At 50.1% G+C, this 20,082-nt stretch overlaps 1 protein-coding gene across 1 annotated transcript; it reads right to left on the bottom strand.

The window, feature by feature from the left end:
- Nucleotides 1-24: 24 nt before the first annotated feature.
- Nucleotides 25-18,899, bottom strand: MYO1H (myosin IH). The gene is made up of 31 exons (XM_063415785.1): nucleotides 18,747-18,899; nucleotides 17,481-17,596; nucleotides 16,578-16,776; nucleotides 16,056-16,136; nucleotides 15,455-15,634; nucleotides 14,999-15,097; nucleotides 14,279-14,392; nucleotides 13,936-14,007; nucleotides 13,145-13,264; nucleotides 12,776-12,843; nucleotides 12,298-12,403; nucleotides 11,697-11,777; nucleotides 11,304-11,395; nucleotides 9,902-9,996; nucleotides 9,648-9,694; nucleotides 9,412-9,492; nucleotides 8,714-8,819; nucleotides 8,345-8,462; nucleotides 7,968-8,081; nucleotides 7,574-7,650; nucleotides 7,026-7,094; nucleotides 6,428-6,512; nucleotides 5,777-5,936; nucleotides 5,319-5,402; nucleotides 4,753-4,846; nucleotides 4,186-4,241; nucleotides 3,636-3,771; nucleotides 2,720-2,787; nucleotides 2,150-2,247; nucleotides 1,113-1,212; nucleotides 25-584 (listed from the first exon to the last, which is right to left on the bottom strand). Exons 1-31 carry the CDS (start codon nucleotides 18,870-18,872, stop codon nucleotides 561-563), a joined length of 3,066 nt encoding a protein of 1,021 aa, XP_063271855.1. The 5' UTR covers nucleotides 18,873-18,899; the 3' UTR covers nucleotides 25-560.
- Nucleotides 18,900-20,082: the final 1,183 nt, after the last annotated feature.

The raw sequence follows: 20,082 nt of genomic DNA, 5'->3' as shown, positions 1-20,082 counted from the left end.
TATTGCTTGCTTGGAGCTCGATGTCCTCATGGGCTGCGCAGCTGGAGGAACTTCTGGGATGAAATATCAGGTATCAACCTTAATTAATGTCAGTTTGACCTCCCAGCCCTCCCTGTGGGAGAGGCCCCAGCTGTTGAGATTCTCTCTTGTCTTTTCTTTTTGAGAAGAGTTGTTTTTAGACCAGGGTTAACGCTGCTCTGCACTTCTTGCAGTGCTCCTGAGTAGTGACTCCAGGTACAGCTAGAAAAGCCTTTTGGCTTCTGTCCTAGTCCTTCCTGACCTCTCAGAGATGGAGATTTTACCTTGGAACTTTGGGGATAAATGTCCCTGCAACCATGTAAGGAGTGTCTCCTTCTGGGAATGTTACAGCAACATCAGGGATTTTATTTATCTATAGTTGAATAGTTTTAAGCTATAAAAAAAAGAGCCTAAAAGATGCAAACAAACTCTCAAATCACAGCAGCCCTGTGGCATCACAGATTCCAGGGGAGATATGAGGGCTGGTCCCATCCTGCAGGCTCCTTTCTGTTCCCAGCCAAGGGAACAGGAACTGGTTCTCATCAAGACTTTCTCGGGGTTGACACCTGGGAGGAGAGGAAGGAGCCATTAAATCAGGAATCCTCAAGGTGCCTGGGAAGAGAGGTGGTGGTAGATAGACACAATTCCCTCCATCTCATCTGCAGGATGGAGAACTCCACCTGGAATTCTTCCTTGGAGCTGTCAGCTCCTCAGAGGACCTGCTTGGGTGACAAGAAGTGCCTCCCCTCCATCCCCCAACCCATTTCAGGCACAACTTGGTCAAGGGAGGCAACAAGAGCTGGAAAACATCTCCTGGAGCCTCGTTTTACTGGTGCACACTGAGTTTGGGTCAGACTAAATTCCCTAAGTGCCCACACCAGGAACCAGCCTTGCTCCCCCATCCCTGGGCCAGTTCCTGCACAATCCCTGGAGCTGCAGCTCCCAGCTCTGGATCACCTCGTGCAGGTGACACTGACAGGGCGGTCCCTTCCTGCTTTGGGAGGGGTCTCAGGAATTGGGGGCTGTGCTCTCTGCAGGTGGAAATCCAAAGGAGGAAGGCCCAGGTTTCTCCCTGTGCTCAGCTGGGGCCTTACCACTGTGAGCTGTCCCGTTTTGTCCTTGAAGACCTGAGGCTCTGGCCCCACGGTGAACACCATGGTCCCCTCCTTCCCGGAGCCGATGCGGAACCGGAGGCTGGAAGCACAGAACGCCCCTGGAGAGCTCTCCCCACAAGAGGCTTTACTCTAAACCCCCTTTATTTCTGTTCCCTGGGCAAATCTCGTTAGAGGAGCAGATCAGAGCCTCCAGCTTAGGTGAATTTCCTAAACAATTGCATTATCCCAGCCAGCCCAAGGGGTTGATGAATGGAACAAGGCTGCCCAGCTCGGGCTTTTGAGTGTTCCTGGTGCAATTAAGCACTGGAAGCTAAGCAGATCTGACCTGGAGGAAAGCACTGAGCACACCAAATCTAATTAAAGCTGAAATGCAAAGGCCAGGCTGAAAAGCTGGAGCAGAAGTGCAGGTTCCACCTGCCAGCTCCAATTCCCAGAGAGGCTGGAGACACGGACTGCATCCACCTGCCAGGAGCTCGGGGCTGGCACTGGGAGGAATCACATTTTGGGCCTCCTCAATCCTTCTGAGAGAGGAGCATTTGTCCTGAGGTGACCCACAGCTTCCCAGCTGGCTTCCCTGAGGCTAATGGGATCCCCTGTGGAACCACTGAAGCCACGACCTCACGCCCAGGTCATAGCAGAAAATTGAAAGGAAAAAGTGAGGTTTAAGTACAATCACCTAGAAATGAGTTGGGGGTAGGCAGGTGGGGCATGGGGCAGCTGTCAGAGCAGAGCAGCACCCCTAGCAAGGTACAAGGACTCATTAGCCTGGGAAAAGCCTGGGAAAAAGGTTGCATATAATTATTAAAAATAATTTATAATAATTAATTTTTTCTCAGTGCATTCAATCTCATTTCCCTGTGCCTCTGGAAGTCACGAAAACAGAGATGCTGCTGCACCAGACCTGCCTGGCTTTGGGCACTGTTTGCTGGGGTGATGTCAACAGTCTTGACCTAAAAGGTTTTCCCATAAAACTGAGCCTGCCCAGTGCTGCCCATCCACCTTCCTGCCTTCCTTACCTTCCCTTCACCACTTTAACCAGGCTTTGCTTGTTGGCCAGTATGCAGAGCTTGGTCACCGTCTCGAAGACGTGCTCACACTGCAGTATCACATCTCCCTGGAAACAAAAAAAAAAAAGAGGGATAAAGTCACCTGGCATCACCCCAGCTCGTGATGGTGCAGAGGAACTCCTTTGGAATGCCAGAGCAGTGACCACCAGGCAGAAGTGATCAATTTGAACACCCTCTGCAGGGATTATTTAGGATTCATTTGGTCTAAAAAGAGGAGGGAGTGTGTCCAGAGAAGGGGATGGAGCTGGGAAGGATGTGGAGAATCAGCCACACCAGGAGGGGCTGAGAGAGCTGGGGGGGCTCAGCCTGGAGGAAAGGAGGCTCGGGGGGGATCTTCTCATTTTCCACCACTCCCTGACAGGCTGGGATATTCCAAGTGAAAGTTTTCATGTTGAGACAGCAGAAATGTAAAGGCATCAGGAATAAACATCAGGAATTGTGTCATTCCAGGAGTTTAGAGGATCATATCAGAAGCATCAGCCCCATGACCTCACTTTAACCACCATCCCAATTTCCCACCTTCTGCTTGTTGTCCTCGGGAACATGAATGACCACGATCCCATCGCTCAGATTGCTGGTGGAGATCCCTTCAAAAGAACCCCAGAATCAGAGGAAAGCCTACCAAACCCAGCTCCACACCACCCTCAGCTCCTTCCCCCAGGAGCAGTGACTCCAGCTCCACGTGGTTACAGGGGAACATTCCTGAAGGAGGGCTCTGTCCTTCCTATGAGTGAAGAATATTCCCATTCTTAGAGCAAAACACACAAAGCTCCTACTTTGATTAATTAATCTGAATTTTCAAAATATCTTCTGAAGGTCCCTTTATGTCACCTGTTGTCCACAATTCCAACAGTGGTGATTTAAACCCCTGCACAAGCTGTTTGCCCCAAACCTTTCCCTGGTGCCTTTGGTAACAGAAAAGGGAGAAAAGGCATATTATATGAACCTTCTATCAAGCTTTAAAAATTCTCTACAAATCCATTTCCCACAAGAAGGATCCGTTCTAGCCCTGAAATGTAGTTCCAACAGTGCCAGGATGAAAATATACCCACAAACCAGGCAAGGAAAGGTTTGGGTTATTTTTTCTCCCCTCTATGTCAGTAGAAAGTGATGCCCTCCTGCATTTAAACATTTCAAGGAACTCTTACTCATAAAATCATCCTTCAAGGCTTTGTCCAGCCCCCAGGAAAAGAGACACAGATCATTCAAATATCTTTGCAAGACAAAGTTTCAGAATTTCATCCTTCCTAAAGGACGCCTGGCAGGACAGGAAGCCCCTACAACAACTCACAGGATCACCATGGAATGGTTTGGGTTGGAAAGAACCAACCCAAAGGATCATCCCATTCCACCTGTCCCATGGGCAGGGACACCTCCCACCAGCCCAGGTTGCTCCTAGTCCCCCCCAGCCTTGGACAATGACTCCCAGTGGTACCTTTCAGTGTGGAATACTCGATTTTCTGTTTGATCTTGGCCATCTCCACCACGTAGGCCGAGCTCTGGGTCAGCACCAGGAGCCGCTCCCGTGCCTTGAACCCGTTCCTGTCATATTTTATCACGGGGGTCACATACTGAAAACAACGAGTTGGAATCAGCATTTCCACCTACTGCAAGCTCCTGCTCTAGGGGTTTGGATTTTCCTGACTGGAAGCTGCAGGTCCCAGCTCACAGTGACCTGGATTCCCTACACTGGGAAATTCAGGGGGCAGAATCCTGGGAATGATGGGGCCCCTGTGCCCTCTGTGCCATAACCATGGGAAGGGCAGGGAAACTCCAGCTCTGCTCCTGCCCTGGACAGGGCTAGGAATGTTCTTTAGGCTTTCATTAAAAGGAATCTTAAATAACTTTTAATTAAGTGCATTTTGAGACCTGTCTCCAATTTAAAAGCAAGGAAATGGCTCCACTGCTCTTCATCAGCCCCTGAGTGAGCAAGCAGCTCCAGGACTCCAGTGAAGGTAATCCCAAGAGTTCTGTCTTTCTCTTACCTTGATGTTCTCCCCACGGATGAGCTGCAGCACTTTGGGGTTGAGGTCATTCTCTTCTGAGGAGCAAACCAGAAAGAGGAACTGGGTGTGGGTGCCAGAGCCCCAGCCCCAGACAGACACTGCCCACCCCCAGCAAACACCAGGGAGCTGTTTTAGCTGTCTTCATCCCCAGTGGCCTTTTCCCCTTGGAATGCTCCCTTCCCAACTGAGGGTGGTCACCTCCAGCTGCTCCCAAACCCATTTTGGTGACTTCTCCTGACAAGTAAATTCACACCAGGAGTTTCTGCCTGTTCTTGAGTCTGCTGTTGGTTCAGAGCCTGGCCCATCCCAGCCCCCAGGGAATTCTGCTCAGGTTTATGGCCTTCTGTCCCAGTATCCCCAGTTTGAGAGCAATCCTGCAGATCCCTCACTGCTTTCATGTCACTCGATGTGACAGGCAGGAACTCCAATGGCAGGCAATGCTGCCTCTGCCAGGAGGGGATTTCTCTTGGAAAAGAGCAGGGCCAAGCAGGGATTTACAGAGGCAGGAGCAGGTGGCTGAGGCCTCCAGGGGTTTGCTGGACTCACTCAGGCGGGTCTCCAGGAAGGGCTGGCTGAGGCTCTCCAGGTACCCCTCCTTCTTCCCGCTGAAAACAGCGCTGGTCACCACCTTCTGCTGCAGCTGATGGGAGAAGGAACAGCCTTTACCCTTGGAATTCTTCCCCTGGCAACATCAGCAGGGACAATGCAAACACTGCTGCTCCAGAGCATCCTTCTGCTCACACGCTGCCCGCCTGACTCATTGGAATCTTGGAACTGTGCTGTTTTCTTCCAGCAGCTTTGGGTTATTCCTGTGTTACACCAAATGAAGGGGCAGCAGGGAAAATCCTACAGGGTTTTGGTGTCTATGGATCTTTTCCAATTAATATGGAGAGCAGATTTCACGCCATAAGTGAAGCCCCACCTGCTCTGTCCATTATGAGGGACACTGGAGGAAATCCCTGGCTCTGGAGTTTGCTCTCCTATGATGAGAAGTTTGCTCCTATCCCTGAGGGACTGATTGGAGCAGAAGGTGCTGCCTGTGTCCCAGGTGACTCTCAGGGAGCAGAGACCACTGTTTGAACTCCCACATTTGCATTCCAGGCGTTGGTTACCTGCCCTTTCCTCTCGGCAGTGAGCCCTCGGCAGTATTTCCTCACCAGGTTCCTCATGCAGATTTTCCGGAGCATCTCGGATGTCTGCATTAAAAAAAAAAACAGGAAAAAATAAAGTGAGGAAGTTGTACAAACAGCTCTGTCTGTGCCATGAGCCTAAAACCCCATGGGATTAATTCTGTCTTTATTAGGGGTCAGGAGTTCACTTTTCTGTCAGCGTATTTTCCATTTTTATTGCTCAAACCAACAGAGATCTTCCTCATTTCTCTTGGAAACACCAACCACTGTGCTATTCCTCCCATTCCCACCCAAACACAGCAGATCCTGGGGTTTTCCAAGGGCTCTGAATGGAGGATGAGCCAGCAGCAGATCATTTTCCCCACCTGGGATGGGCACACACACTCGGCCACCAAACAGGGGCCACCCCCACCTCTCCCAAAGCCTCCAGAAACCCTCACCTCTTCCAGGATGGAGGGAGGCTGGAGCCAGCTCGTGTCCAAGACGTTTTTTGGGAGGTGGTCTCGGAGTTTCATCAGGTAGTGGTACTGTGAAAGCCTCACAAAGTCCCTGTTCTCCGGGCAAAGCGGTTTCTTCCGATTGATGAAGCCGTTTATGAACCTACAGAAAATATCCATGACCTCCAGAAATCCGTGGAAATGAGGGGAGGGACAGATGAACACAACAGGCTGAGGATCAGTGGTGTTAGCTCAGGTGCACTGAGGGTCAGCCATGGAGATCTCGAGCTTTAGAATATTCTAAATATTAACAGGTTTTTACCAAGCTCTGTTGGCCAAACCACTTGGAGTGGAATTCAGAAGGAATCAGCTCTACTTCAGGAGCTGGGTTAGGAGAGTGGAGAGGGAGGATGAGGGGAATGGAGGGGCATGAGAAAAATTAGGAGGAAATTCTTCCCTGTGAGGGTGGGCAGGCCCTGGCACAGGCTGCCCAGAGAAGCTGTGGCTGCCCCTGGATCCCTGGAAATGCCCAAGGCCGGGCTGGACAGGGCTTGGAGCAACCTGGGATAGTGGAAGGTGTCCCCCTGGAACTGGATGGGCTTTAAGATCCCTTCCAACCCAAACCATTCTGGGAATTATGGTTGGAGCAGTTACTTCCTGATGGTCTGCACTGCCCACGTCCTCTTCTTGGCCGCCCTCCGTGCCAGGGCTCCTCTCCAGCAGGCCTCCAGCTTGATTGCTGCAAGAGGGAATCAGTCCTGAGCCTTGGCCTTTGCTTTCACCCAGCAGAAGTCAAAACTGCTTATTTTGCAGCTCTTGTCCCTGCCCACAGTCCCTGTTTTGAGCCTGTACTTTATATCAGCCTCCTAGATAAGTGATAAGAGGGATTTTTCCCCCAGCAGCTGAGGATCAACCCCCAGTACCCCAGAACATCCCTTGGCTGTGACAGAAGGTGCTGCTGCTGCTCAGAGCTGCTCCCACAGCTGAGGCCAGGAGCAGTTCATGGTGTGAGGATCCAAACAGAACTAAAGGAACCTCTTTAAAAAAAGAGGTTAAAAAAAAACCCACAAAAAAACCTCTTTAAAAAAAACCTCTGTAAAAGCTCTGGGAATGCTCTGGGTGCAGCTGCCACCTCCTCTGACCCCGACAGCCCCGAGTGCTGCCCACAGCACCACAGATTCAGGACCTCCCGAGGCTCCAGCTCCTGTGGGAAGCCCTGCCCTAAGAGAATCCCCCATTCCACAGCCCCTACCTGCTTTCCTCTTCTTCTGGTATGCTCTTTTCCCAAGGAATCCTTTATATTTGGCCTGGAGTCTTGAAACTGGAAAGAAGGCAGAGACATCACTGGCCCTGCAGGGTCAGGACGGGGAGGAGCTGAGCTCCTGCACTCCATGGCACAGGGGACAGAGGGACCACAGAAGGACCAGAAGCCTCCCTGCCCTTCAGTTTTGCTTTTCAAGGAACAGGAACCCCTAGGATGAGACAGAAGATCCAATCCCAAGGGAAAGGCACTTGGTGCATCTGGGCACAGACAGGGAGGCACTCACAGGAGTGAGGAGCTCCAAAGGAGCCACATATCCACAACTCAAGCAGGGATTTCTCCCCAGCCTGGAACAACTTTACTGAGTTTTCCATGGATTCTGAGAGCCATGCAGGCCAGGACTGGGAGAGACCTTAAAGCCCATCCCACTGCACCCCCTGCCATGGGCTGGGACACCTTCCACCATCCCAGGCTGCTCCAAGCCCCATCCAACCCAGAGCCAGGAACAAAGTCCCCAACCAAGGGAACTGGAACCTTACTCAGGAGGTGCTTTCTGTACTCAAAGGCATCTTCTGTGGCAAACAGGGTCTTTGGGAAACGGATGAATATTTTGGTTCTGAAAAAGAGGCCAGGAGCAGGTTATCCATGGGGAGCCATCCTTCCAGCTGCCCTGAGCAGGCTCAGAGCCCCCCAAACAGTAATGCCACCCAAGCCCTGAGCTGCCTTAAACTGCCCAGGGAAGCAGGAGAAACTGGAGCCCTAACCCAGAGATGGAAAAAAACCCCAAGGTTGGATCCAAGTTCCCATGGAAACAGGTAAAAATAACGAGGAAATTTGTGCAACGGGGGGTTTTATGTCTCTCCTTGTTCCTGTCACAGACAGGACAGAGGATCCAGGACAGCAAACACTGAGCAGCCAGAGCAAGGAATTTACCTTCCTAATTTGTATTCTTCAGGTTTGTAACCAATGTGTTTGATGAGTGTCTCCACACCCTCTGCTGCTGGCCCGTGCCAGTGTGGCCAGGTAGCTGGACAGAGACATTTGTACCTGAAAGATCAGCAGGAGAACAATGCAAACCACCTAAAGTTTGAAGAACTTCCCGAAACTACTCCTCAAATCCCTTCTGCTCCTCTCGAGCCAGAAGATTTCCCAACATTGGTCAGAGTGATGCAGACGAGGCACAGCAAAGGGGATTTTTGAAGCAGAAGGCGTTCTGCTGACAACTCCCACTGCTGGGATTCGTGTTCTGCTTGCTCTGCAGCCCTCAGGAGGGCAGGATTTCGTGGCCAGAGGGGAAGCAGCTGCCTCACCTTTGCAGGAAGAGCTCGTACTTGCGCCGGTACGCGAAGCCGGCCCGTCTCACCCGCAGGTGCTCCATCAGCCCCAGGTACTTCACCTGGTGTCGGATCAGGAAATCATCAAACTTCCCTGGAGCAAGAGCACACCTTCACTGCTCAGATCTGCCTGGGGTAGCTCACCCACATGCCCATGTGTTGGGGGAATTTGGGAAGGAACCAAATCCCCAATCACCCACGGGGATAAATTTGCAGCCAGCTTAACCAAACTATTTCTATATAAACACAAACATGTGTACACAACGTATAAATTCTGCATCCTGCTCCAAACAAACCCCTCTGGCCATTCCTGGGCCTCAGCAGAGCCTTCAGCCCCAGCCTCACCAGGCTCCTTGTTCTCATTGGGTTTGATGCAGCGGATGTACGAGGGCTCCTTGGACATCAGGATTTCGATCAGGCTCGTCAGACTGTTCTTGAACTGGGTTGCAACCTAAGACAGCATCAAAAGGACCTCCTGAGCTCTGGAACTCTTCCCTGCAGGAAGTGAAGTGGACTCCCTGCATCCAGCTTAAACCTGGAAGCATAAGCTGATGGTGCATCGGGAGTTTCTGGGGTGTGGTCAGTTGTGGTCAGCATTTGAGCCCTGGCCACACAGCTGGACACACCAGGCAGCCCTTCAGAGCTCCTTGGGAGATGTCACTTATGGGATGTCACTTTGCTGTCTCAGCAGCACCACTGCTCCTCTTCCAAGGAGCTCTCAGGGGTGGATGGCAGCAAAAACATCCACCTAGTGCAGGAATCCCACAGTTTATAGGGTGGGAAGGGCCCTCTGGAGATCACCCAGTGCAACCCCCTACCACAGCAGGGTCACCCAAAGGTGACACAGGGACGTGTCCAGGTGGATTTGGGATTACTCCAGGCCCTCCCTGGGCAGCTGTCCCAGGGCTCTGCCACCCTCCATGGAAAGCTCCTCCTCAGGCTGAGGCAGAACTTGTTTTAATTTATGGCCATCAGGACTGAGGAAGGGATCAGTAATTAAAGCTGAGCTGATATTCAGAATTAAGCCTAAAGACACAACTCACAGTCTCTGGCCTCCTCCTGTTGTCCAGTTCTGACAGGAGGAAACAGTCCCTGATGATGCTGTTCTTGGAGTTGCACAGCACCTGAAACAGGAGGAGATAAAAGTTTCCCTGTTGAGCAGCCCTTCTACTCCTCCTGGGAGCAGCACAGCCCTGAGGTGCCTAAAGATCAGTGCTAGAGAAAAAAGGAGGTTTTTGTTTGCTACAGAGAGTAAATAAATCTCCTGCACCAAGCTTACCTCCTTCAGGTTTCTGTACAGCAGATCATTATTCTTCTCCAGAAATCCTAAAAGAAAAAAAAAAATTAAATTGAATTAAGAAAAAAAATAAAATCTGAACATTTGCATCCTCAAAATTCTCACTGGAGCCATTTAAGATTTCCAGGTCAGTCTCTGCAGAGGGCAGGTATTTTGTGATGCCCCTTCCCACTGAGCCATCATCACCCACAGCAGTTTGGGGGCTCGGGGGCCCCGAGGTGGCCGTCCCCACTCACCCACGGCGCAGTAGGTGACCTCTCCCGCGTAGTGGAGGAGGCGGAAATCCACCCAGTCGATGGATTTCCGCGTTTTCTGATCCGCCAGCTTGCGCCTGCCGGGGGGGAAAACCCAACAAAACACCAGGAGAAAGAGCAGCAAAGAGATTCCCTCAGCTTGGGGAGAGCCACAGCCAGGGGGTGGCTGGAAATGTGGTGTTTGGTCCTGCTGGTGGGGCTCTGACTGCTGAGTTATGGCCCGTGATCCTTTGATCATCTCCCCCACAGACTCCTCAGGATACCTGGGATCCACTCAGTGCCACTTGGCAGTGATCACCCATTCCAGAAATATTAAGATTTCTTCCCATGATATCCATTTAAATACATTTTTACTGCTTATGTGGGGGGAAAACCCACCAGCTCCCTCAACCCCAAAGCAAACCCGGGGGCAACGGGAAAGGATTTCAGACATTTTGCCCTAGAGCAAGAACCCAAATACAAAGGAGGAATCCAAATGTTCGAGAATAGCAGGAATATTTACAAAGCAAGGATTCCTGGGAGGAAAAAAAGAGCCAAACAAGAAAAAAAGAGCAACTTCACAGTTGAATTTTCAGCTTTGTAAGCAGTCACAAACAGCAGAGCTGAGTGTCACAACAGCACGTTCGTGTATCAAAGCTCCTTCCAAGAGCAGATCCCGTGGAAGCAGCTCCAGCACTTCTATTTAAAGCTTTTAATCAGGCAGAAACAGCATTAAGGCACATTGTGGTGACAAGGAAGTTGGCTACAAATTTTCCACTTGGCTGTGGTGGAGTTCAGAGCTGCGGGAACAGTGACAGCTCAGCACTGCGACTCTCAATTGATGACTTGTCACAGCCCTTCAGCAGCTCCTGCAGGGAGGTGCCAGCACAGCCCTGCGCCAACGCTCTCAGCTGCCACCAAAACGGGATCCAAAACCCCTCCAAATGGAGTATCAACCAAAATGTCACCCATTTGGGGGAGAGGAGCACGAGCATTTTGTCTCCTCTTCGTACTCCAAGCTCACACAGAACACATTGAGTGTAAATATTTACACATCCCCCTCAGCCTCAGGTATTTGGCTCCTTGTCACAACATGTTCAGCTTTCCCTGGAGTCCATGGGGAACAAAGCCACCTATGGCCAAAACCATTCAACCTTCCTGGGCTAAAATCCTGGGCCAAATCCCTAATTTTGGTGTGGAATGACGGACTCAAAGCTCAGCTCAGAGCAGTGAAGGGACAGAGCCCTGCTCACACCTCCCTGGATCCACCAGGGGAGATTTCCAGTATCACACACGGGATGGGCTGTTTGATTCCCCCTGGGACAAGGCAGAGGCTGTTCCCTCCCCTGTGGATGGATGTGGGATGGGAAGGGTCTGGGGTAGGATACAGAGGGTAAATGCATACGTCACGAAGTGGGCATGATCTCCTACTTTCTCTTCCAGCTTTTCCAAGAAGCTCAAATCAGTCGCTTCCCCAGGCCGTAAACACTCCTCATCCTGGAACAGCAGGCACTGGATCAGAGCTGCTCCAATCTCATATTCCCTCCTCAACAACACTTAGGACAACTTTGTCCCACACCCCCAAAGCTCCACTGCAGGGGAAGCAGAACATCCCCCACCTTTAACTCCCCCCAAAACCAGATCCTCTGCCTCATCCTCCAGGTGTTTGTTACAGGAATCTGTGTTTATGCTCTGGATAACACACACCCATCCCATAATCAGAGGGAAAAATGTGATTCAGGACCATTAGAGCAAGGCACAGGCCTGCATTTTAATTTAGTACAAACTGTGTTCTTACCAGGATGGAAATTATTCCTTTGTGCTTCTGCTCAACCAAGTCACAGATGATTTTGTTGTTAAAATATGGGATTGGTTCCCACTGGAAAAGGGAAAAAGGAAGAACAGTTTTAAATTAAGACCTTTTCTTTGCAATTTTTTAAGTTCTTTGGAACTTAAATAAGACACAGCCTCAGATCCCACTGAAATGAGGGGCGTGAATTAGGATCCACTGAGGGAAAAGGTGACAGCACAGTGATCCACGATCCCACTCCAGAGTTCTCCTGCTTCCAGCAGCCCACACCACCCTCCTGTTCTCTGCACAAATCCTCTCCATCTTCCCATGTTCTACACTGCTGGAATCCCTCCCTCTCCAGGGATTTGTCACTGCTGAGCATCTGAGTTTTGGGGAAGGTCCCACTTCCTCCTTAAATGACGTCAATTAAGTCTGGGCTAAATTGCACTTCAAAAGGGCTACAGAAAGAGACCCCTGCAAATCAAACCCTACCCTTCCCATGGGAACAATAACAAACTTAAAAAGCAGGATGACTATCACATTGTGATCAAAAGCATTCAGTGTAATGGCAGTTCAAAGGGAAAAGGGAGGGGGAAATATAATTTACCTCAATGCCTTCCAGTTCATATTCCTCCTGCTCTGCTTTCAGGGTCATCTCAATCAGCAGCTGCTGCAGCTTCTCGTTGCAGTAATTAATGCAGAACTGCTCAAAGCTTCAGGGAGGTTAAATGAGCAGCAGGTTTGATGTGTTCCAGGGGCAGTTTGGCTTCTTCCTCCACGGGCTAAACCACCCCTTCCCATAGAGACCAAACCCCCATTTCCACAGGGAGAAAATCCCCCATTTTCACATGGCCCAAACCCCCCATTCCCACACAAACAAACCCACCCCTTGCTCCCACACTGCTGCACCACAGCCCAAACCAGACTTGCAGGCCAAGGTAAAGCTTTTGCTGGGGTCCAGCAAAGCCCTGCACCCAGGTTTAGTGCCCTGTGCCTCACCCTGCTGGGCTGAGGGCACACTCAAAAATTCATCCAGGAATGTCCTGTACTCCCAGGTCACCCCAAATCCCAGGAACAGCCTGTACCTGTTTGTGTCCAGCACTTCAAAGCCATAAATATCCAGCAGGCCAATAACTGTTTTCTGAGTCGAGTCCTGTCAAAAACACCCCTGCTCTGCCATTGCACGTGGCTGCTTTCACCTGAATTTCAAACTTTCTCTTTGAGAGAAATATCAGTGGAGAAGCCAGTTTAAAGCAGGTAATGAACTGCTAAAACTGCTTAATTAACTGCTCTTTAACAGAAAGTAACTAAAGGGTTTTCCAGCTCCGGGCTGGGGGATGCCCCAGCAGCAATTATCCAGCATCCAAGATATTTGGTGATGAGGGTTGTGGGGTCTCTCTGGAGAAGCTGCTCAGCATTTTAGGAGCATTCAGGGCCCCAGACAAGAAACCAACCTTGTTGGCAAGAGAGCCATTGATTTTGTTGACGAGCCAAGTGAAAGTCCTGCCATAAATCGCCTTTGCCACGGCGTCCCGTGCGTAGAACGCCAGATCCACGTTCAGTGGGCTGAGCACCTGGAAATAAAGATATCCCAGAGGGGACAAACACCACGGGGCATCAGAGCAAACCTCTGCACAGCCAGATCACATCTGGGGCTGGGAGAAGTAGCCACAGTGTCCTACAGGACTCCAGCCACCCCTGGAGTGCAGCTATTCCTGCAGGGGGTTAGAATGGGATCATCTTAAAGCTCCTTTCCAACCCAAACCACTCTGGAATTCCCTCATTCTCCTAACAGCTTTGTTTTCCATCAGTGTTCCTCCAGTCTGGTGTACCCCACCTGCCAGCAGGTTTGAGGCACTGCATTTTGGTGAGTATTAATTTAGATGAAGTGGGAAAATATTCCAACCTCCTTTTACTTCTATATCATTAAAATAAAAATATAAAATGTTCAAAGAGCGTTTTTTACCAGTGTTTTTCGCTGTTTGTGCAGCCCAGTTTCCCAGGAAGCACCATGGACTGGGCAAGGGGAAATTGTTTGGCTCAAATACAAGTCCCAGCTTTTTAACAGCTCCTGCCTTGTTCAGCAATAAAACTCAAATATATTTTAGTTTAATGACTCAGGCTGGAAGAAAGGGATGTGGAGAAGGAGAGGGACAGTCAGAGGGATCTGGTTTACACTCAGAACTGGCTCTTTATGCTGGAGGTCTCCCAGATTAATCTGGGACCACACAGAACTCCCTGTTACCTCCTCGGATCTGGCTTCAATCTTCCTGTGGGTGAGAGCCTCCTGCAGGATGGACAGGTGAGCACCCAGGAGCTGCAGGGAGAGAAATACCTGAGCTCAGAGCACAGCCACAGGTCCTGTTTAAATAAGCAGCACTGTGTGATGAGCGGGGCACAACCCCCAGCCACCCCCATCCCGGAGCCACAGGAAAGAGGGAAATTTCAGGCAGAAAACCCAAGATGGTTTACAACAAGAGCTGGGTGTTTTTGGAGTTATCCTTGCGCCTTTGGGATTAAATATTTTGTATCACTAAGAAAATCACGGCAAGGGTAAGGTTTTCCTCCTGGCACTGGGAATTCTGCACCTTGGAAATCCACTTGATCTGGGAGCCGTCGCGGATGATGGCGTGGCCGTTGCTGTCCTCTTCGAACTGGATGTTCCCGAGGTGCAGGACACTGGCAACGATTCCAAAGAGATGCTGATAACGGGAGACATTCCATTAGAACCGGGTTCCCACAGCCCCGTGGGGTGGTGCTGACTGTTCCTATTGTTAATGAACAGAGTTCTGGCTGGGCTGAAGGAGGTGAGCCAGAGAACCCAGGACCGCCGCTGGCATCGTGCTCCTCACCATCCACTCCCTCAGTCCCACAGAATCGTAGAATCCCAGAGTGGTTTGGGGTGGAAAGGAACTGCAGAGATCATTTAGTTCCACCCCTGCCAGGGCAGGGACACCTTCTACTATCCCAGATTGCTCCTAGCCCCGTCCATCCTTGGATACTTCCAGGGATGGGGCAGCCACAGCTTCCCTGGGTAACCTCTGTCAGGGACTCAATTTCTCCCCAATATCTAATCCAAACTTTCTCTCTGGCAGTGGAAAGCCATTCCCCTTTGTCCTGCTGCTCCAGGCCCTTGTCCAAGTCCCTCTCCACGATTCTTGTCAGCCCCTTCAGGTGCTGACCACCCCAAGTGTGTCCTATTCCACCCTTCACCCTCTCCCAGGCACGGCTGCTCCCATCAGCTCAGGAGAAGAGCAGTGCCCTCCTCTCTGAAATCCCCTTGCTCAGTCCCTTTTAACAAGCAGTACCTCGAGATCTTTTTCAGTGAAGTCAATGATGGAAAAAGCTTTCCGGACTATTTTCCAGTCATTCTTGTCATTGATAGAAAACACTTTGGCACATCGACCCTAGGCAGTAAAAGCAAGATGAATTAATACAATTAATTGATAAAGAACATTTATTATCAGCAAACAGAGATATTTCTGGCCACACTGCTTTCATTTCCAGTCCCCTCAGTGAGCTTTTTCACTGTTATTAATCCTGAACACGGCTCCTTTGATCAAATCTTTCAGTTTATACTGGAAACCCCAAATAAATCAAACCCCTGAGTGCAGACAGCGTCACCACAAATGGGCTGAAGCTGTGCAGAGCTTGATCCTCCAGCCATCCTTTATTTTTAGGGTAAGAAAAACTTCTGCCCAAGGTGCATTTTCCATCCCTGCAATTCCTGAAGGAGCCACGGAGCAGTGCAGGCTCCCACTGACCTGGATGAGGTACGTGTACTTCTGGGGGTTGCGCTCCAGCCCCAGCCAGCAGAGCAGATCCTTGTCTCCCCCCTCCAGCAGCTGGTAAAAAATGTGGAAATTCCTCTCTCCATGGTTTTGGTGGACAACTCGGGATTTCTCAATCAGGTAGCTGAGGATGTGTCCCCCCACTGGAGCTCCCTGGCAGAGCAAAGCAGGCAGATCAACACCAAAAAACCACAAATAATCCCTGTGATTGCCATTTCTTTACTCCCAGGAATGAGGAACAGGCTCAGGAAAAGCCAAATTCTGCTGTCATTTATCAGCCACCTTTTGTTTGAGAGTGTCCAGCAACAGCACAAGGATTTGCTGTGCTATAAAAGTAACTTGAGCTTTAAAAATCTCTATCAGCTCTCCATGGAGCACTGCCAGCACTGCCAGCAATGCTGGAAGTTTCCAGGATGGATAACCAGTGACCTCACCTGCAAAATGCAAGGTCTGTAAAAACAGGGTCAGAAATGTGCAGGGTAAGAATTCATAAATCCTGGGCTGCCTGCTCAGCATCCAGGAGGTTTCTCAGCCACAGCTCCTTTTCCCAGCACTCCACTGAGTTTGTTCTCACCTTAAAATCAAACTGGATATCCATGTACTTCCCAAATCTGCTGGAGTTGTCGTTGCGCAGGGTTTTTGCATTCCCAAAAGCCTGGGGATAAACAGAGAGGGGAAAGTCACCTCTCACCTCACTGGGAGCCTCACCCCCAGGTCCAGCAACCAAGATTTGCTGCTCCAGCCAAGTGCCACTGAATTATTTGGTTTAAAGAAATACAAACTAATGCATTTCCATCGCTTTAAAGTGGAATTCAGCTAAACAAATTATTCCTTTTCCTAATCTAACCTATAACTGAGGCCCCAAGGAACTGCTGCACGCTGCAGTTTTCTTATATTTCCTTTCAGTTGTCCTCAAACTGAGCACCCAAATTTAAATTTTCGAACACTAAATTACACTAAACTTCAAATATTCTTTCAGAGGCTGTGCCAATATTGGCCACTCTCGCTCAGAGCTGCAGATTTGCAGGGAATCCCCGAGCAGTGAAGCCACCAGCTCCAACCCCTCTGCATTTTGGGGCTTTCTTGGATTTCTCACCTCGAGGACGGGGTTGGAGAGCAGGAGGCGGTCCCGGACTGTCTGGAGCTGCTCCGTGGTGGGACAGGTGACAGCGTAGTACTGCAGGATCTTCTTGGATGCCTCTGTCTTGCCAGCCCCGCTCTCCCCAGAGATGAGGATGAAGTGATTGTTGTACTCACTGCACATCACCCTGTAGGCGTTGTCAGCTATGGCATAGCTGGGACGGGCACGGGAGGGGAAATATCCATCAGGAAGGTTTTATGAATTTGTAGTTGTTTGAAAGAAACTTTTGTGAGATTTTATTTGTTGGTAGCTTTTTAAATGGTTTTACGTGGGTTTGGTAGTTTATTGGGGGTATTGTTTAAGGATGTTTTAGTATAAAACAAAAATTTTCTTTTTTTGTCTTTAAAATTATCTTTGTCTTTAAAACTAGAGATCTCTTTTTTTCTCTAGGAGTGAAGGGCTTCATATTACTTTAAAAAAAAGAAGCTTCTCAAGATCTCCCAATATTAATATTTAATATTTATAGGGATAATATTTATCCCTATAAATCTACAAAGACATATCCCTTTCTAATTAGTTTGTCAAATGATAACTTCCTAAAAAAATTACTTCCTAACCAAACTACCACAGAATGGCACTGGGGGAAGAATAGCAAAGGCTTCCAGGAGTTTTTACTCCTGGTTTAGAGTTACAAGTGTTGGACAGGGTCATGGAATCCCAAAATGGGTTGGAAGGGATGGTAGAAATCACCTCATTCCAACCCCTGCCACAGGCAGGGACACTCACTGCTAAAGCCGGGCTCAAAAGCTGAGCCTGACTCAGTAAAACCAGGCCTAGGGACTGTGGACAGCCCCTGTGGTGCATTAGTGGGAAATCCCAAATTAGGAACACCCCCAGAGATCCCAGGGGAGCACTCACAGGTGTGGGGGCAGCTCAAAGAAGTTCACGCCCCGATAAAGCTTCATCTGAGCCACGGTGTAAATGTCCAGCTCCTGGTAGGGGTTCACAGACACCAGGAGAGAGCCAATGTAGGTCTGCAGGGAGAGAGAGCCCGGTGGGGACACCTGCTGCACCCCAAAATCCCAAAGGAGGAGCCAAGGGACACCTGCTGCACCCCAAAATCCCAAAGGAGGAGCCAAGGGTCACCTGCTGCACCCCAAAATCCTAAAGGAGGAGCCAAGGGTCACCTGCTGCACCCCAAAATCCCAAAGGAGGAGCTGAGGGACACCTGCTGCACTCCAAAATCCCAAAGGACACCTGCTCCACCCCCAAATCCTAAAGGAGGATCCAGGATGCCTGCTGCACCCCCAAATCCCAAAGGAGGAGCCCAGGGACACCTGCTGCACTCCAAAATCCCAAAGGAGGATCCAGGGACACCTGCTGCACCCCCAAATCCCAAAGGAGGAGCCCAGGGACACCTGCTGCACCCCAAAATCCCAAAGGAGGAGCCAGGGACACCTGCTGCACCCCAAATCCCAAAGGAGCGGCCAAGGGACACCTGCTGCACTCCCAAATCCCAAAGGAGCGGCCAAGGGACACCTGCTGCACCCCAAAATCCCAAAGGAGGATCCAGAGACACCTGCTCCACAATAAAATCCCAAAGGAAGAGCCAAGTACCTCAGGACATTATCCACAACCTAATGACAAAGCTGGTACACAACTTGTTATGAGAGAACTAAACCAACCAAACCAAACTTTTCCCAAACCAATAGCAAACTTCTTCCAAAATCCCCTTGGGTAGGAGTGAAGCTGAACCATGAGAGCAAGCTCAGAGCCTGGCAATTTAAATGCAAGGATTTGGGATCTCTTGGTGCTTCCAGGACCCTTTTCCTACTAAAGTGAACACAACACAAAATACAAAATACAGACAACCTCGTCCTGCCTTCCTTCAATACAGCGTTCCCTCTCCCATGTCCTGTCCATCCTTTGCAAGGCAACTCAGAGCAAGCTGAGATTTATTTTCACAAATTAAAGTAGATAAATTATTCCTGGATGATAAATTACTCCTTGTTAGATGCACAGAGGATACTCAGCTCTTCCTCCTGGACCTGGCCAACAAGGCCACCTTAGGGACATTTCAGCAGCCACAGAGCCACCTCAGGGACATTTCAGCAGCCACAGGGCCACCTCAAGGACATTTCAGCTGCCACAGGGCCACCTCAGGGACATTTCAGCAGCACTTACGTAGATGAGGTTCTCCTGGTAGCGCTTCCGGAGGTTGTTGAGGAAAGCAGCCTCGCTGGTGTGGGAATCCAGAAGGACAAAATCCTGCACCCCGACCTTGTCCCGGGCTATCAGAGCCCCTTCCATGTTGGCGTCGCCGTTCTCCTCCACTTCTTCCTTCTACAACACAAAGGTTGTGGGATGCAGGGTTAGGAGGGGGCAGAGAGGGCCCTTCCCCCAGGGAAAAATCTCAGCCTTGCACAGGTCATGCAGATATATCACAATTCCAGCTTGTCCAAGGATGCCAATTCCATCCAAGCTCTTCACAGTCCAGACGTCCCAGGCTCGCTGCTGTGAGCAGGGAGGAAGGTCCTGGTTTCCATAAAAACTGAGATAATCCCAGGCCTGGAGGTGCAGTCGGGACCTGAATACTCAGCAGGTCAGTCTAGGCAGAATTTTCCAGGCACAAAGTTGGAATAAACAGTGGGAGGCACCAGAAAAATCCTTTGGTTTTCCCCTTTGTACTGATCTAGGCATGAAGATGGAGAATCCCTGGAAAAGGCTGCAAGGGGCTTGACTTGTAGACAAAAAAGGATTAATCCCACAGCACCACTCTGCACAAAAATGTGACTTTTCAGTGCTTCCCGGCAGCAGCTCCACGTCAGCTTTCAGTGCTGGCAGCAGATGTCCCCACACGCCAGCGAGACACGGCCACTGCTGATAAAACTGCTCAGGGAGCGACTTGGGGGTGGTTAAACCCTGCCCAGCATCCCCCATCCCTGTCCAGGGGCTGAGAGATACAAAAAAGGCTGTGCCTGACAAAACCTTGCCCCCTCCACTTCTGATTCTTTATGGTAGAAATTGAATTTAGCTGGGAAATTCTCACTGCTGAGGGTCACGCTGGACTCCCAGGCTATAAGAATAAACTGTGTTTTTTATTTACTTAAACCAAGCTGCTAATTTCATGCTAGCAAATAAAAACCCCATTTTTGTCTACGTATTTCATATGGAATTGTCTACATCACACACATTTTATGGCAATACCATGCGAAAGTTGAGTTTTCAGGGTTTCCTTTTGGTTTGTTTTCACAAGACACCAGGAGCACCCAATTCAGAGACAAATTCCTATCCTAAGGCGTAAATGGACATGAAATGAATTCAGCACAGTTGGAGCATCTTACCTTGGAGTAAATTGCCTTGGAGTGAGGTCCCTTGGAGGTTCCAGGTTTGCAATTAGGGGAGGAGCGTGGCTGGAGCAGCTCTGCAGGCTCTGGGCTGTGCTCGCCAGCCCAGCACCTTTGCTGTTCTCCTCCCACCCTTGGGGACCTTGGCTTGTCCCATTTTGCTGCTCCACTGC

This window comes from Prinia subflava, chromosome 19 (assembly GCF_021018805.1).
Source record: "Prinia subflava isolate CZ2003 ecotype Zambia chromosome 19, Cam_Psub_1.2, whole genome shotgun sequence".
NCBI classification, from domain to species: domain Eukaryota; kingdom Metazoa; phylum Chordata; class Aves; order Passeriformes; family Cisticolidae; genus Prinia; species Prinia subflava.
Note: the sequence above shows the minus strand (reverse complement) of the source record. Positions and strands in the feature narration are given on the sequence as shown.